Here is a 17240-nt window from a genome sequence, read left to right on the forward strand (position 1 = left end):
TCTTCTGTCTTTTATTTCAGTGTTTGTCTGCTTGGAAACAGAACACTCATCTCTAAAGGATATGATGTCTGCGCAAAGGTGATAGAAATAGACAATGAGACCGTTACCACCAAACTCTGGAGTTCCTTCTGCGATTCTGATTCCCTTAACGCCACCTGCGATGAATACTTCACCAACAACAACGTCACAGAGATACAAGGAATTCCAGGAGTTACCAGTGGTATTCTGGCAGGTAGATTTCAACTGTTATCTGTTGGCTCTGTGAACTAACAGAGCCTTAGAATCTGTTCATTGTCTGTCAATCACCATAGTTATCCCTTGTCGTTGCAGAGAACCTGTTTGGTTACTATCTGGAGAAAGGCATGTTCCTGGAGAAGCGTGGACTCCTCTCCAATGTGGATCCTGACAGTCCCACAACCAACAGTAACCGTTATGTCCTGGCAGACATCACCAGCTTTTTCACCCTGTTGGTTGGGATCTACTTCCCCTCCGTCACAGGTCAGAACTGAAAACACAATTCCAATGGCATTACATTTTGTCGATTTTTTTTTCTTCATTTATGAAACACAAAAGAAAACACCCCAAAAGATTCATAAGTATCCACACTTACTCGCCCTACTGTGAAACTGCTTGCTTCATGTGATCATTTCCAGTACTATTTGAATCACAGAAATGTAATGCTTATCAAGATCAGATCGCATGCACATCTGCTTTTCTGTTCAAGGTTTTATTCTCTCCAAAGAAATGATGGAAAACCCATAAGTTCAGCTCACGAGAAAGCCAGGTGACTGGAATACATAAACAAAAGAAACACAGTAATGAATAGAGTAATGCATAGAGAGATCATTAAGGTCTAAGTCAAGTTTCTTACCAACTAGTTTTCCAGATTTTGGGAAGGGCGGATGGGGGGTGGAAGAGTTGTTTGTTTTTAAGACATATAGAGATGTTGCTTAAACTTTTCAAATGAATCACTATCAAGTTGATCAATCCACTTGTGATTAACCTCTCCCAGTCAGGGGCAGGACTGGAGTTAATATATCTGATAAGTGGTCCACTTCCTCCAAGGAAATGAGCAAGAGTTGTGGTATTGTCAGACAACATGTGAAAAAAGGAATGCCTCCTTTTTTTTAAAGAGTCAGAATTTCTGCATTTACAGTTGTATTTGCTGCCACCAAGTGGACAAAAACTCTGCTGGTTTAACTTTCAGAAGGACTGAAGTAAACAAGTTCCACATGAGAGTTTTGTAACTGACTTGCAAAAAACAAAAACCTTTTTAAAAAAAAGAGTTGGGAAAGAAACAGAACAAGTACTTATTTAAAACAAAAAAACAATTCTCATTTTTGGCCAATTCCATGCTGTAAATCTCCCTTTACTTTGATTTTAATGATAAATGTCAGTGTTCAGTTTATGCATTTTGACTTTGAAAACGTTAACCCCTAGACTGAACAATTAGGGTGAGACTCCTACCTTAACCAATGCTGTATTCTTAAGTGAAAACTATTTTTCAAAGGATTCATCGATTCATTGTGTTTGTTATTATATAAACACGATACGGCGATACGGTCTCTTAATCAGTAATCAGTACAACACACAGTACTGACCCGTTTTTCTTTTGCACATCCATACTCATGGACATTATACACACAAGCCACTTTCACATATGTCACTTTAGACCATATTTGCACTCATTCGGATATTCTGTTTTTATGTTTTTATATTCTTATATCTATTTTCATATTGATATTCTTTCTTTGTTTGAGGTCGCGGGCGGTCGCCTAAGCATTTCACTGCACATTGTACGGTGTATGATTGTGTGTGTGACAAAAAAAATTTGAATTTGAATTTGAATATATGTACAGTAAAGAAACTGGTTTCCCTGTACAATGAGATGTTTACTTTGCTGTCCACTCTGAATGTCACAAGGTTAAAGGCTATATAAATAAATATAGGATAGCATATTTACAGGATATCTGAAACAATCACACCAAATATAAAATATTACTGTGCATCAGTAAATGACCAAACCTATGTACAAATCAGCTATTGTGCAAATTCAGCTGAGAATAACTGTGCAAAAGAGAGTTTCATGAGCTAAACATTTCACTGTCATATTTAGAACATGGATTCAAAGTACGGGTACGTCAAAAATAATGAAATGATCATAATTCTCACTCTGGGGTCACATAGTGAAATCTCATCTATCACAGGTATCATGGCTGGATCCAACCGCTCTGGGGACCTGCGTGATGCTCAGAAGTCGATCCCCATCGGCACCATTGCTGCTATCACCACCACATCAACTGTGTGTATCTTTCACTGCCTCCCTGTTGATGGATAAGATGATAAAATAGAGATGTACTTGGAATTATTGTCCAATATGTGTTTTTTTGTGGGCCAAACATACTGACACTTGCATACCTTCCTAATTTTTTTCATTTCATTTATTTATTTGTTCCTTTCATGAAAATTGATGTTCAAATTTTTACATGTTTCTCTTACCTTAACAAGCATTTTTTGTCAGATATGTCGTGTGTCATACTGTTTGGGGCTTGTATTGAAGGAGTCGTATTACGAGACAAGTGAGTCTGACTAAGCAAATTTTGTTAGGATTTCTTTATCCTGTTTTTATTTATTTACAGTACTGCTACATTTAGATATCTTCTGCTTTGTTTATCTTTGCAAGCTCTTTTATATTTGAACATCATCGTGTTTGTGGCTGAAGTTAGGGTTTAGGTTACTGCTGCTTTTAACAAATGCAAACATTCATTATGCTGCTTACTCAAATATCCTCTTCACTAGAATTCTAGATTCCTGCTTTTTTATTTTCAAACAGAAAAACAAGAAAAACAAAAAAAGAAAAGTGTTAGATTTTCTTAGGATAATGTTGAAGGGTAATGTAATGACTTTCTGACAAAGGTTCGAAAAAATCATTTTTTACCACGTTCTACCTTACTGATCTGAGCTTGAAGGTCTTTCTCAAAACGGGAATCTATACGACAGCAGAAGACCGTTATGACACATCATTGACCCAGTCTGACTGTGAATAGACAGCGAGTCAAGATTATCTTCTATTAGCAGTAAAACAACAAAGAACCTTTGAAAATACCTATCTCACTCTGTTCATATCATAATGCATATTCATTAAAAAAAAATGTCAATATAAAAAAGCCTTCCTAAACTCAACAAAAAAAAGCCAACTCCACTGTTCATGTCCTTTTATTCATGTATTTCTCAAAAATCTTGATTATTTTGATAAATCATCTTTACAATTGAAATTGCCATTAAGGAACTTGCTGTGAATGTAATAAACATGGATGTTAGAGATTGTTGACTCATCATATCCGTTAAAAACAAATTACAGTATAAATATTCTTAAAGCAAAATAATTTTTGAAATTGAAAACAGGCCTAAACAGAAACTTCCTGATGGGATTCCATAGTTCAGAATGCAGAAGTTTTTAAACTTTCACAAAATGTATTTTAAAAGCTTGACTCCTTAAAAAGACACCTCTTTCTATCAAGAAGAGTCAAAAGATTGTTTAAAAATGACTTATCATCCTTGACCTAATAGTCTAATAGATCTTATATAGAATGTTTGTGTCTGAAGTTTCTGTGTCAACTCTCACACCACAAAATAACTCTCACTACACAAAATTAAAAATATAGATTTTAACAGAAAAAAGGTCCACGCCACTTCTACTTCCAGATTTGGTGAAGGAGTCAATGGTAATCTGGTGATCGGAACGCTGGCTTGGCCATCTCCGTGGGTCATTGTATTCGGCTCCTTCTTCTCCACCTGTGGAGCAGGACTGCAGAGTCTGACTGGAGCTCCTCGACTGCTTCAGGCAATTTCAAGAGATGGCATCATCCCATTTCTTAGAGTGAGTACATGTGTACTGTAACCTTCAAATGCACCTGCATGATGCTGAAAGTCCAATCAGCACACAGTCTACCAGCCACAACCCACTACAGTTCTCAGCACTGAACGTGAATTGAGTTTGGACTTTTGGGATGAACCCAACATCCCGTAGCATCGTCAACAACAAGACAGGGTCGACTGTGTCAAATGCTTTGGAAAATCCACAAAATGTTCCTCCAGTATAGAATATTTACAATATTACAGGTTTTTGGACATGGAAAAGCCAATGGGGAGCCAACTTGGGCCCTCCTGCTTACAGCCAGCATCTGTGAGATTGGCATCATCATTGCATCCTTGGATTCAGTTGCCCCCATCCTCTCCATGTAAGGACTACAAAGTGCACTGAACCCAACAGCTACGACATAATGTCTTCACTTCACCTTTACTGCCCCCCGTCCAGGTTTTTCTTGATGTGCTACATGTTCGTCAATCTTGCATGTGCCCTGCAGACTCTGTTGAGGACGCCAAACTGGAGACCACGATTTAAATTTTACCACTGGTAAGTTCAGTGACTTAGCTAGAACATTTTACACGGGGGTTCAGGAGGGGAGCAGAAAACTTTGGAGGGGCGGCAAATGACAACCATTACTCCTCTCAGCTCAAAGGGTTGTTCACCAAACTGTACACATAAACGAACTGAGTAAAACTGATTACTTCAGACCCAACAAATAAATCCAATCCATGTCATGATTAGCTTCTTAAAACAGGAATTTTGAGTTCTAAAATAAGAAATTCCTCTTGCCCTAGCATGAAAAAAGGCACAAATTTTGGCCAAGGCCTGAGTGCTGATGTCCCTGATGGGCCGAATGGCTCTAAGGTTTGCCAAAGGAAATGTTTCCAAGGGCTTAATATTTCATGTTAAAAACTGTTTGTTCATTTTGCAGTTCTTAAAGAAGCTTGTATTGATGATTTCTTAATCTTTGTCAACAATTATATTAACATTGACTCAAAAATTGGGGGGCGAGAGGGGGCAAAGCCTTTTGCATTGACTCCCTTTGAACCCTTGTAGCTCTGCCTCTGCAGGTTTTAATTTATCCCACATACTTGACAAAAGAGTCTCTGTTGAAAAGAATTTCTAAACACATATGTGGATATATACATTTAATAAGATTAAAACGATTAAGACTATGGTTATGTCAACATAAAGTTATTTTAGAGAAAGAATAATCCTTTCAGAGGGCAATCTATGAGCAGAAAATGTTAGGAAGTGGAGAAAAACTGATCCAAAAAGTCAAAACACTAATATATTCTATGTTTTTGTTCTTGATTTTTGACTGTCATGGTGTTGTGTAGATTTACAAACAATGTCCTCACCCACAGGGCCCTGTCATTCCTGGGCATGAGCTTGTGCCTGTCGCTCATGTTCATTTGCTCTTGGTATTATGCCATTGTTGCCATGGGCATTGCCACCTGCATCTATAAATACATTGAGTTTTGTGGGTAAGTGTTAGTTGAAACACTTGTCTTTAATGCTGTGACATGAGCAGCTTGCTATTTTATTCATGGCATATTTGTTAGATTCAGTCTCCCTGAATCCAGATCTCACTGACAATCTCCTGTGAAACAGAGCTGAGAAGGAGTGGGGTGATGGCATACGTGGCATTTCGCTCAGTGCTGCACGGTTTGCTCTGATGAGGCTGGAGGAGGGACCTCCACACACAAAGAACTGGAGGTGAGCAAGTGTAACCATTAGAGTTTAAGGATGTTTTTTGTTGTAACAGATATTTAAGCAATTTGATCTTTTTTTTTATCTTCCTTTTGTCTGTAAGACCTCAGATTCTGGTTCTGGTGAGCATGGATGCAACGCAGAATGTGGAACAGCCTCGTCTGCTCTCACTGACCAATCAGCTGAAAGCAGGCAAAGGTCTCACAATCGTTGGTACCACCGTTCAAGGAACCTTCCTCAGCAATTATACTGATGCTCAGAGGGCTGATCAGGTCCTTTACTTCTTTTATATACAGTGATTGAAATCATAATTTTTGTTAAAATTTGTGAAGGAAAACAGAAATTTTTCTCCTGGTGTAGTCACTGCGAAAGCTGATGGAGACAGAGAAAGTGAAAGGCTTCTCTCAGGTCGTCATTTCCTCCAACCTAAGAGATGGAACCTCCCACCTGATACAAGTTGGAGGGCTTGGAGGTCTAAAACACAACACGGTTATGGTCAGCTGGCCCTGTAACTGGAAACAGCCAGAATACTACCAGCAATTTAGAAACTTCATCGGTAAGGCATCCCATTTTGAGACATCGCTTCTAAAAATCATCGATCATTGCTGAGCTTCTGTGGCAAAAATTCAGATTCGTATTTACTGGGATATTGCATTTGTGTGAATATGTGAGGCACCTATAAAAACACACATTAAAAAAAAATATTTAAATGCTTTCAGAACAGTGGCAGATACTAAGTTTGACTTGAAAATTGGAGTTAGTCAAAGAAATTGAGGAAATCTTTTTAGTCGCCTTAAAAGTCAGTGAGTTTTGTCTTTAATGAGGAATTGGAAAATCAATTTTTTAGGATGCATTTTGTGACATCTAAACTTTGAATGACTTACAGTCATAAATATGACAATTTTAAAATAAAAATGCACAAAATGAAGATACTAATAGAAGAAAAGTAAGACTGCCATTTAAAAAATGGCAGAAAATACATATCAAGCAGACTGAGTGCAAGAAGAGAAATATATAGATGCAAAGAAGTAAAAAGAGGAATAATTTCTCAGCATCTTTCTTCTACTTTTAACCTGCAATCATTCTTAGCGGTACTCTTGCTTTGTTATCCAATGAAACCCTTGGATAGAAAGTATTTAGCATTTCAAGGATCAAGCATCTCCTAATTCCACTTTTTAACTGTCTCGTCTGTTTTTGTAGACAGTTCCAATGGGACTACCTGTTTGTTTTTCTCTGACCATAGAATCATTTTCTGAAGAAATGGGAAGATGAGGAACTTTGGATGTTGGGGGTTTGACATGAAAGACTTGCCTGACGTGATGGAATGAAGAAAGGTGGACACATTGTGTGTTCAATAAATCAGATGGAAGGGGAGCTGGGTTTATAATAGAGCAGAGTTGAAGCTGAGTTATCATTGTAAGAAGACTGAGGGAGGAGCAATCCAGAAGGAGGACTTTGCAAGAAAAAAAATATTCTGGAAGTGATGCGAGAATTGAATGAGCCTGAGTGATGAGTCTGAAGCTGGAAGTTAAAGATGCTAATTGTTATTAGTGGTTCTGCATCCCAGGTTGGATGCGAGCTAGAGGAGACGAAACTCTGGAGGGAGATGGATGAGGTGATCCAGAAAATCCCTAGAGTGGAAAACAGAGGGAAACAGAAGTGATAAGGAAATTATGGATACATTCAGTGTAGGAAAGGAGTGCAGAAGCAAAGAGGGTGGTGGACTTACATGGAAATAACTGTGGTTAACACATTTTTCCAAAACGGATAGGAGCATAGGTTGACCTATACGAGTGGAGGGAGGAGCACACAAGTTGATCAAATCTTGTGCTGTGATCATAATCTGAAATAGATTAACAACTGCTGGAGAGAGCGTAGTCAGACACATATAATGGTGGACTGCAATTGTTCGTGACTCTTTATCATTATTCCATTATTTCATTACTGTGTGCGGATGGTGAATCTATAGATTACATGATACATTATTAGACAACTATAAAGGAAATGCAATTTTTTTTCAAAAATTATAAACATATGCAATGTAAAAAAATTTATTTATCAAGTAGTTTTAATAAATATGTTTGTGAATTGTGAAGTTTAATGGCTAAATTATGATGCATTATCCCGATTTAAAATCACCAGATTAGTTGCTGCAAAGAAGGCTTACATAAAAATATGCATCAAACTGTACAGTTGAATTTTTATTGCTCTTTATAAAAGTCAGCAAATCAGCATTTGTTGGACTCTTAACTTTATGTTTATTCTATGAATAAACCTGAACTGTAAAAAACTGACATGTGCCTTTTAAAGACTCCCACTGTTTACATTTACACTGTTCTTCTGCAGAGGTGGTCAGAGAGACAACTCTAGCAAGTTTGGCATTACTGGTCCCAAAAAATATCTCCAGCTATCCATCCAATGGAGAGCGCTTCACTGAAGGCCACATAGATGTGTGGTGGATCGTCCATGATGGAGGCATGTTGATGCTTCTGCCCTTCCTGCTGCGTCAGCATAAGGTCAGAATCTGAAACATGGTTTGATGACACCGCTGACAGAATATAGCACCATAAATCATAAAACATGAGCCTTTTGTTTTGTGCCACAGGTGTGGAGGAAGTGCAAGATGCGCATATTTACCGTGGCTCAAATGGATGACAACAGCATCCAGATGAAGAAAGACCTCATTATGTTTCTTTACCACCTGCGACTCGATGCAGTTGTGGAAGTGGTGGAGATGGTGAGAGAATCTGTTCAATTATTGTCCATTTACAATTCTTTACAAGGCTCCAAAATGGTTGAGTTTTGATTAAGCCCATATTTCATTTATGAGATAAACCATTTCTACAACTTACTTTCATTGTTTTATGTATCTTAAAGCTGGACAATGACATATCAGCGTACACGTATGAGAAGACGCTGGTAATGGAGCAACGATCGCAGATCCTCAAACAAATGCATCTGACAAAGAATGAGATGGAGAGAGAGGTCAAAGAGAATGATCTTTTTCGGAAATTGTTGAGCCGGGTAACATGTTTTGCAATAACAATCAAAACTTCTTTTTACTTGTTACAGATACAAAGCATCACAGATTCATCTCGTGGATCCATAAGGCGTAAAAATCCGTCTACTTTGCAGTCCCAGCACAAGGCCGAGGGCGGAGACGCTGTGGCAGAAAAACCAGAGGAAAAGGTGATTCTGTGGAGGCAGTAGCGGTTTTAGGCACGGGCCATACGGGCGATCGCCCGGGGCGGAAAAATGACGGAGGGGCGGCGCCAGCGGCTCAGCCCTTGTAAAATACTTTATGCACCACTATTGGTTTTTTTATATCACAGAGTTTGTAACAGCCTGAAACCTGGCGGCGCCCCCGCCCCGCCCTGCGCTCCCTCCTGTCTTTGAGAAGTACACGCAAATGTGTGTGAGAAGGAGAAGGGAGGGGGCGCGGGGTGAAGAGGGAGAAGGGAGGGGGCGCGGGGTGAAGAAGGAGAAGGGAGGGGGCGCGGGGTGAAGAAGGAGAAGGGAGGGGGCGCGGGGTGAAGGGTGCAGGTTGAGAGGCGAGCAGGGAGCGCAAAACCTGGCTGGATCTTCTTCCAGGGGTGCGACGGTCACAGGCCAGGGCTCAGTGCTTGCTGAAAACATAAAAACTGCGCCGCCATGTAGCGAATTGGTGCCCCTGGGTGCAGCTGCACGCGCTCCTGCTGGAAATGTGTGACGAAGGGGGGGGGGGGGGGGGCTTCGGGTATAAAAAAGGTATAAAAAAATCATGCTTTTTTGGTTATTTTTGTGTGAAATGCCCAAATAAAAATGGGAAAACAAAACAATGTTTTCACTAAGATGACAGTTGGTTTAGTCGACAGACTTGATACCTATGTCAGGACATTTATGCTAAATGCAGAAACATCTGAAATATGGAGAAAAAAAGGTCAAAGCTGGTGCCCAATTTAGAAAGAAAAGAGAAGAAGAGGAGAAAAGAGACAAAGAAAAGGGTATTATCACATAGCTAGATGCACGTTTTCTAAATTCGAATGCTACCTGCCCTCCAACAACAACAACGTTGCAGAGGAAAAATCTCTTGTTTGGTCTATCATGACCAAAACTGAAGTAGGCCCACATATTGTAAATAACGTCATTTTTAAGATTTTCTTCTTAAGTGTTTGCTCTGCCTTAACTTGTAACATTAGTTATGATTCGTGTGTCTGTCTGCTCTGCTTATCAAAGTTTTTGTTGTGTTTTACTGTTGTATATTAGTTCATAATGTTAAATAAGCTGTGATGGTAGCATGCTGCTGCTGCTGCAGCTGCTGCTGCAGCTGCTGCTGCTGCTGCTGCTGCTGCTGCTGCTGCTGCTGCTGCTGCTGCTGCTGCTGCTGCTGCTGCTGCTGCTGCTGCTGTTAGCTTTTCAAAACTCCAGTTGATCAAGTCATACCTGAGGTCACCAAAGTCTCAGGAGCAACTCACTAACCTGCTGTTGTTAGTATCAATCATTCAGGGGGGGAGCAGATTTCATATGATGACGTTATTGACAAGCTTGCATCAGGAAGGCCACAAAGGTTAGGTTTTAGTTAGTGTTTTCTGTTCTTAGTGCTGCAGTTACATTTATTCTAGTGTATTATTAGTGTGATTTGTAGTTTATAATATTTATTTTAGATTATTTATTTGTGTTTGATTAAATATTTCCTAACTGTATTTTTGCCATGCTGGTAGCCTTTTTTTTTTATTTTTATGTTCCGATAACTGTTATAATGCAGTGCAGAATTCTGATAAACATCTTTTTTTTATATCAATTTCTTAGTTTCAGTTACAATAAACGGACAAAGTGACTTTATTGGGGGGGGGGGGGGGGGGGCAGAGGAGGGTCTCGCCCGGGGAGTAATTCAGGGTAGAACCGCCACTGTGTGGAGGATTAAAAACTACCTTAGATGTTCTTTTGTCTCTTTTACACCAATGACCGCACAGAGGTTTGTCTTTGCACTTTCAGAGGACTCTCTTCACTGACAGTAGAGTCTTACCCTTTCCAGGTCCAGCTGATCTACAACAAGAACGCCTCCACACCCACCAGCCCTACAAGCCCCACGCCACCTGCTGAGCCCCCTGCAGGAGGCGCTGCAGCCTGGACAGACAGTAAGGGCGCAGACAAAGGGAGGACCCTTTCACCTGCAGCACCTGCAGAGGCAGGCAAAGACCTCTTCAGCATGAGACCGTGAGTGACATGGAACTCGATTGTACTCAAAATCTGCACCACAGGTGGCAAAAAGCTGTGTGATTAAACTAAAGACAATTGGATTTTAGAAAATCCCGTTTAAAAAGTCCTTAGATAATTAGATAATGAGGTTTTTGACACCTCTTTAAAATTAATTTGCTTTTTGTGAACAAACCAAGTTGGGGTAAAACATTCATCAGAAATGAGCATACAATAACAAAACGGAGGAGTGAGAAAAATACAACATTGGCAGAGACACGGCAAGAGAAAACCTAAAATAACCGCAATTTTGCAACACTTTAGTAAATTGTTGTTTTCGTGTTCATGTTTGAAATACGTTTGACTTGAAATAATCAAAAAAGTAATTTCAAAAGATGGCAAGCAAAGGACATGTTTTTCAATTTACATATATCAATAAAATATTTGCACAAAGTAAAAACAAGATTGATTACATCAGAAACTTCTTAATCCAAATTGTCCATAAAGTTGAGTGTCAGTCAAAGAAAAAGTGGGAACATTAAAAACTTTAGGTGACCCCAACATGTGATATGGCATCAAGTCTTAGTGTGAAAATGTACGTGTAAATACAGCAAGTCGAGTTACACATATTACAATTCATTCAGTGCATTTCTCCAAAGAACCGCACTAGCTCTGATTTTATGTTTCTCAGCCAATAAAAATTAAAATCCATGAGCTAAATATGATACAAATCTGAGTTAAAAAAACAAGACGAGTACAAGTTTTCCATGAAATTTATTTCTGCATTTCCCCAGTTTTTTTCTGAAGTCATCCAAATCTGCATCAAATCTAAAATTGAATCAATTCTCTCTTCAGACTTTGCACTTATTTCTTGGATGTAGCTTTTGCAAGAAAGTACATCAAAAAGTGGCATGAACTTTTGCCTTTCTGTCGGATCCTCAGCTCTTATCTTTAAAGTCAGTCAAAACTGAACAAAGGTTAACTGTTTCCAGTCAGTTTACCTGTGTTAGCTGAATAGTGGAGCTTTGTCAATTGACATCCCTTATCTACGTATCTGAGGCTGGATTCATAGATTTTCCAAGAAAAGAAAAACGCTGATACATGTAAAAATTCTCATAAATAAATAACCAATATTTACAGTTCGCTGTGTGTCTTGACATCCCCTTTCTGTGCACCACTTGATAACACTTTTCTCCAAATCATGCTGCAGGGAATGGGAAAACTTGTGAGTATCAGCATTTTGTAGTGAAGTGTGAAACATTCCGTCTGCTGATCTGGAAACAAAATCTACTTTATTGTAATGCTTCTTCGATCAGGAATCAGGTCGACTTGAGGCGCATGCACACAGCCGTAAGGCTCAATGACGTCATCACCAAAAAATCCAAGGAGGCTAAGCTTGTCCTGCTTAACATGCCTGGACCACCAAAAAACCGAGTGGGCGATGAAAACTGTATCCTTTAATTCAAAAGAGAAAACAAATCTGGCGATAAAAATGCAAAATTGTAGTCCTTTACTCTGAATTTCTCTCAGACATGGAATTTCTTGAGGTGCTCACTGAAGGTCTCAATCGGGTTCTGCTAGTGCGTGGAGGTGGACGTGAAGTCATCACCATTTACTCTTGAGGGGTTTTTAAATGTCCCCCAAAGTATCCCTATCCTCTCACCTGACTCTTTATGTTGTGCTCAGACAGTTGAGTTTCCAGGTGTCATATACTCATGTAGGTCTTTCTACATTAGCTACCAGTTAAATATTTGGGCAATTCAAAAAACGGAAAGAATTTAGGCCAAGAAAAATCTTGATGTCCTTGTAGTTTCAAGTCCCCTTTGTATTAGATTTTTCCTTGATTTTATTCCTGTTTAAGAGACGTCTTCTTATCTTCACGTTTGACCGTTGCTTTTCTATCTTCAATAATTAAGTTCTATTTGTAATTCTGACTGTCGTTCGTCTTTTTTTTTGTCTTTCCATGTATGCTTGGAAGTAATGCTGAAAGTTTGCTAAACGAAGATGTTTTTTGTTTCCTCTTTGAATGGATTAAATTGAGGTTTTCTGTACTAAATGAGACCTGCACAGTCTGAAAAACTGCACAGGGTGATGAAAGAACAGTGGTGCCATTAGAACATTTCTTGCATACTTCCACATACAACATACGTAGTTGTATCTGTTCGTTTGCTGATAGCATCATCTACATGAAAGTACCTTAAGGTAGCATATATAAAGGATGTATTGTGTAAAATCATAATAAAAAAAATGTTTTATCTGGCATTATGCTGTGTTTGCTTTCTCTGACGAAAGGCTTGTGGTGATTTCTGTTGAAACTCCTCCTCTTTTACCCATCATGAGGATCTGCTGTGAATGTGTTTGCAGACATAAATGATGTGCAGATCAATCCTGCACATTAGCTAAGGGATTTATTTAGCCTGAAGCTTCATTTTTAATAACTTTAGTTCTAGAATTTTACTCTCCTCCAGAAAAAAAGCTGTTTTTGGTGCAACTTTGTGAATTCATAAAGTTTTCTTAGAGATCACTTTGAGGTTCCTGTCAAAGCTTATTTCACACACCTTGCTGCTTTGTTTTTAACAAAAATTGGTCACATTTAGAATAATTAAGGATTTCATTAAGGGATTGTAAGCTATTTTAGTCCGATAAATATAAATATTCTTTTCCACAATCTCAAAAATCTTCCATTTACATTCCATGATTTATTAATAATGGCTAACCATAAATTTTGACAAATACAAACATCAAGGTATTTTTTAAATAAATTAAATAACAAATATTGTACAAAAAAATTGAATTTTAACTAAATTAAATTAATTGCATCATTATCTAAAAGAATATTTTTGCCACCTGTTCTAAAAGAATTGAACTTAACTTTATCAATAACATTTGAACACAATGGCTGCTTAGCATAAGATCTACATTCTACACTCAGACTGACTACAACAGACCAAAATGTGGTCAATCTCATATTATTTAAACCTGGGTTTTCATAAAAACAGCATCCTAAAATCTTTAGTCACATTGACAAAACCAGCAACTTATTTGTATTTTTTATTTCACTTTTGTCCCTGCGCTGCCAAACTGGCTGTGACTTAAAATTAACAATCCAAGGGAAAAGTCTTGGCACCAGCATCAAAATGATTGCAGATCTCAGCAGTAAAAAAAGCTACACATCCAAAATCTAAAACCTTGAATCACTTTTACTTCAGTGATGTCTCATTTGTCTAAATCCAATATCTTAAATTGAGCAAAGACATCAGGATTTTCTTGCATTCTGTTGCCGCATAAATCTTTACATAGATAAAATGTTAAAAAAAGGGTGAAAAATTCGGTTTTGCTTTGCAGGCTCAGTAGTCACAATCAATGTGCTAAAACATAGGAAATTTAGGAATGCCCTAGAAGTACAACTTTTTGTTTTGTGATCAAGTCGGAAATAAAATAATTCATGATTAAGTCCAAATCATATCAAAGTCATGGGTTTTGTACTCACTTTAATTTGTTTATTTTTTGTACATATGTGAACAACACTAGCTTTGCAGCAAAACTGTGTTTTTATATTTTAGAGTTTTAAAAAATTACTTTTAACTTTAACTTGTAAAGTATTTGTAAAGGGATTGGCAATACTAGCTTGGATGTAAATTCACCTGGATGTCAGATGCACATTCGAATTTTTTCAGATGTCCATATTGTGCTCTAAAATCCGCTGCAGGAATGCTGATATTTCGTAACTGTTTACAATGGACAAAGTCCAGACAGTCAAACTTCCCTGTGTCAGACCACATACAGCTTTGTCAGTGTCTGCAGCTTAGGCCGGTGTCTTTGACCTTCTTTATCTAGACACAGATAATCAGAGGCTCGAAACGAGGGACTTTCATTAGATCCAAAGAGCTGTTGAGATGAAGACACGGGCGGCCAACCTTCGAGTGAGGTTACCTTTATTTGTGTTTGTTTCTGAGGTCATCATTGTTGCCCTTTACGCTGCTTTTGTCACCTATGATGAGCAGGCTGATGCCAGTTTTCAGACCAACCAGACAATTCCAATGTACAATGCAGTCTACAGGGACTATCCCATCTTTGCTGACATACAGGTCATGATATTCCTTGGATTTGGATGCCTGCTGGCCTTTTTTCGACTCTATGGCTTTGGAGGGATGGTTTTCAATTTCCTGACAGCAACTTTTGCAATCCAGTGGGCAATCCTGGTGCAGGGCTACTTTCAGTTTTACCATGATGGTAAGATCCACCTCGGAGTAATTAATCTTATAAATGCAGAGTTTGCCTGTGCCGTGGTCCTCATATCATTCGGGGCTGTACTGGGAAAGACCAGCCCATTGCAGCTGCTCGTCATGGCTCTGCTGGAGGTGCCGGCGTTTGCAGTCACAGAGTGGGCTGTTCTGAACTATCTGAAGATCAATGATGCAGGAGGTTCTATTCTCATTCATCTTTTCGCCTGTTATTTTGGTTTGGGTGTGACGTTTGTGCTACACAGACCAAGTCTAAATGAAGGACATGCAAAGGAAAACACCAGTTACCAGTCTGACATCCTGTCTGTCATGGGAACCTTGTTTCTCTGGGTCTTCTGGCCCTCCTTCAACTCAGCTTTGGCCTTCAAAGGAGACGACCAGCACAGAGCCATCCTCCACACTTTCATCGGCCTCAGCGCATCCACCATCACAGCCTTCGCTCTCTCATCTTTGCTGAACAAAAATGGAAAACTCACCATGGCTGACATTCAGAATGTGACTCTAGCTGGAGGTGTGACAGTCGGGGCATCAGTGGATATGATGATTTCACCTGCAGCTGCATATGTTTTGGGTATGATAGGCTGTACTGCATGTATGTTGGGTTACAAGTATCTGAGCCCCTTCTTGGCAAAGCACTGCAGAATCCAGGACCAGTGTGGCATACACAACTTGCATGGACTAACAGGACTCATATCATGCGCTGCAGGGATCTGGGCCATATTGGTGGCTGATGAGGAGGTTTATGGCCCCAGCTTGTATGAGATCTTTGCCCACAGAGCCCCTGTGGAAGGCGACCCTCAACTCGTAAAACTCCAGATGTTGATTCCAGGGTTGCAGGCAGGTTTGGGCAGGACTGCCCAAGAACAGGCTCTCTTCCAGGTCGCAGCTGTTTTCTCCACAATAGGACTCGCAGCACTGGGAGGCCTCCTCACAGGCTTTGTGTTGAGGTTGCCGTATTTTGCATCCCCCTCTGATGACCTTTGCTTTGATGACAGACTATTTTTTGAGGTCCCCTGGGATTATGACTCACCGCTTCGAATTGATAACATAATGATGGAAGAGACTTCTGCATGATGTGCATTACCAACACAAAGACAAGAGAGTTTGTAACCTTTGAGATTTTACTTACTGCCAAAAAAATGATATTTTTATCTATGTGTGTTTCATTGCACAACTGATCATGTTTTTGTATTGCAGTGTGTTGTAAAAATGTGTATACTTAATTATTTTGCAATTTATCAAAAATATAATCTTTTGTGGAGGCGGTAAATAAGGGGATGACTTAAGAAAATCAATATTTTAAATCAAACAATTCAAAAGCATCTTCAGGGGAAAAAGTAGCAAAAAGATCCATAGATGATAGAATAAATAATAGATAATAAAAAATGATCAAATCTTATTTTGAATAAAGGTGAAACGCAACATATAAACGGGTAATATTCATTTGTTTGTTTTTACCTCCATTTGATATTTAATAATTTCTAATTATATTTAATATCTTACTCAAAACTACATGAATTTCCACTCAGCTTCTATAGATTAACATGTAAGCCACTGAATAGCTGCATCAGGCTAAGGAGCCTTGCCCAAGGACACCACAGCAGGGTGACAAAGATGAAGCAAACTCTGATAGAAACATCCAGGTTTAATCCTGTTGGTCCCGAGACTGGAACCAGGTACACTCCAGCCTAAAGTCCATGTTGCACCACTGCCCTAATTTGTTAACTCACACATGAATCAAGCTCCAATTATTAAAACTGTTCACTAGATGGCAGGAAGGAGCTATCAAAATAGTTTATCTTCAGTACTGCAGGAAAATAATGAATAACTAAAAATGTTTGAGATCTCGTCATATACTCTACATGCAGAACAGCAGACTAAGTATTTAAAATAAACTACACAGAAAAGAGCAGGCTAATTATAACTTGTATTTATTTTAAGTGATTCTAATTATCTATTAAAACTTTATATATAATTGTTATAAGAAGAGTTTGAAAACAGATAAGGTAAGGTAAGGTAAATTGTGGTAAACTATGGTAAACTGAGACTGGCTGAGGAAAGTAATAATGTATCTCAAGTGCATCGTAAAAAATTAAAGGGTTGATGTAATGCACTTTGATCAAAACAAAAATGTTCCACTTTTCCCATATAATCATATCAATAAAACCAATTTTACCAACTAGTTTATTAATTAAATACATGTATTTACAGAAAATATTCGTTATTACTTTTCGAGT

At 38.7% G+C, this 17240-nt stretch overlaps 2 protein-coding genes across 3 annotated transcripts in view; both read left to right on the top strand.

Annotated features, from left to right (window-relative positions):
- slc12a5b (solute carrier family 12 member 5b) overlaps nucleotides 1-13021 on the top strand; it is a 38614-nt gene extending 25593 nt beyond the window's left edge. Inside the window, exons 8-26 of one of the 2 annotated variants that reach the window (XM_004070771.5) lie at nucleotides 21-232; nucleotides 331-498; nucleotides 2208-2306; nucleotides 2522-2579; nucleotides 3706-3880; nucleotides 4123-4241; nucleotides 4319-4417; nucleotides 5239-5358; nucleotides 5486-5590; nucleotides 5688-5856; nucleotides 5945-6140; nucleotides 7931-8100; nucleotides 8190-8321; nucleotides 8462-8569; nucleotides 8657-8773; nucleotides 10599-10780; nucleotides 11970-11984; nucleotides 12076-12209; nucleotides 12290-13021. In XM_004070771.5, the coding sequence (XP_004070819.2) occupies nucleotides 21-232; nucleotides 331-498; nucleotides 2208-2306; nucleotides 2522-2579; nucleotides 3706-3880; nucleotides 4123-4241; nucleotides 4319-4417; nucleotides 5239-5358; nucleotides 5486-5590; nucleotides 5688-5856; nucleotides 5945-6140; nucleotides 7931-8100; nucleotides 8190-8321; nucleotides 8462-8569; nucleotides 8657-8773; nucleotides 10599-10780; nucleotides 11970-11984; nucleotides 12076-12209; nucleotides 12290-12381 (2470 nt within the window). In that variant the 3' untranslated portion in view covers nucleotides 12382-13021. The remainder of the gene's footprint in view (nucleotides 1-20; nucleotides 233-330; nucleotides 499-2207; nucleotides 2307-2521; nucleotides 2580-3705; nucleotides 3881-4122; nucleotides 4242-4318; nucleotides 4418-5238; nucleotides 5359-5485; nucleotides 5591-5687; nucleotides 5857-5944; nucleotides 6141-7930; nucleotides 8101-8189; nucleotides 8322-8461; nucleotides 8570-8656; nucleotides 8774-10598; nucleotides 10781-11969; nucleotides 11985-12075; nucleotides 12210-12289) is intronic. The other variant, XM_020704740.3, reaches the window with a different exon arrangement.
- Nucleotides 13022-14534: 1513 nt separating this feature from the next.
- LOC101168039 (ammonium transporter Rh type B) lies at nucleotides 14535-16433 on the top strand. The gene has a single exon (XM_078950522.1). It carries the CDS (start codon nucleotides 14656-14658, stop codon nucleotides 16075-16077), a length of 1422 nt encoding a protein of 473 aa, XP_078806648.1. The 5' UTR covers nucleotides 14535-14655; the 3' UTR covers nucleotides 16078-16433.
- The last annotated feature ends 807 nt before the right edge of the window (nucleotides 16434-17240 follow it).

The sequence above is a fragment of the Oryzias latipes genome, chromosome 7 (assembly GCF_053564925.1).
Source record: "Oryzias latipes strain Hd-rR chromosome 7, Olatipes_Hd-rR_3.1".
NCBI classification, from domain to species: Eukaryota; Metazoa; Chordata; class Actinopteri; order Beloniformes; family Adrianichthyidae; genus Oryzias; species Oryzias latipes.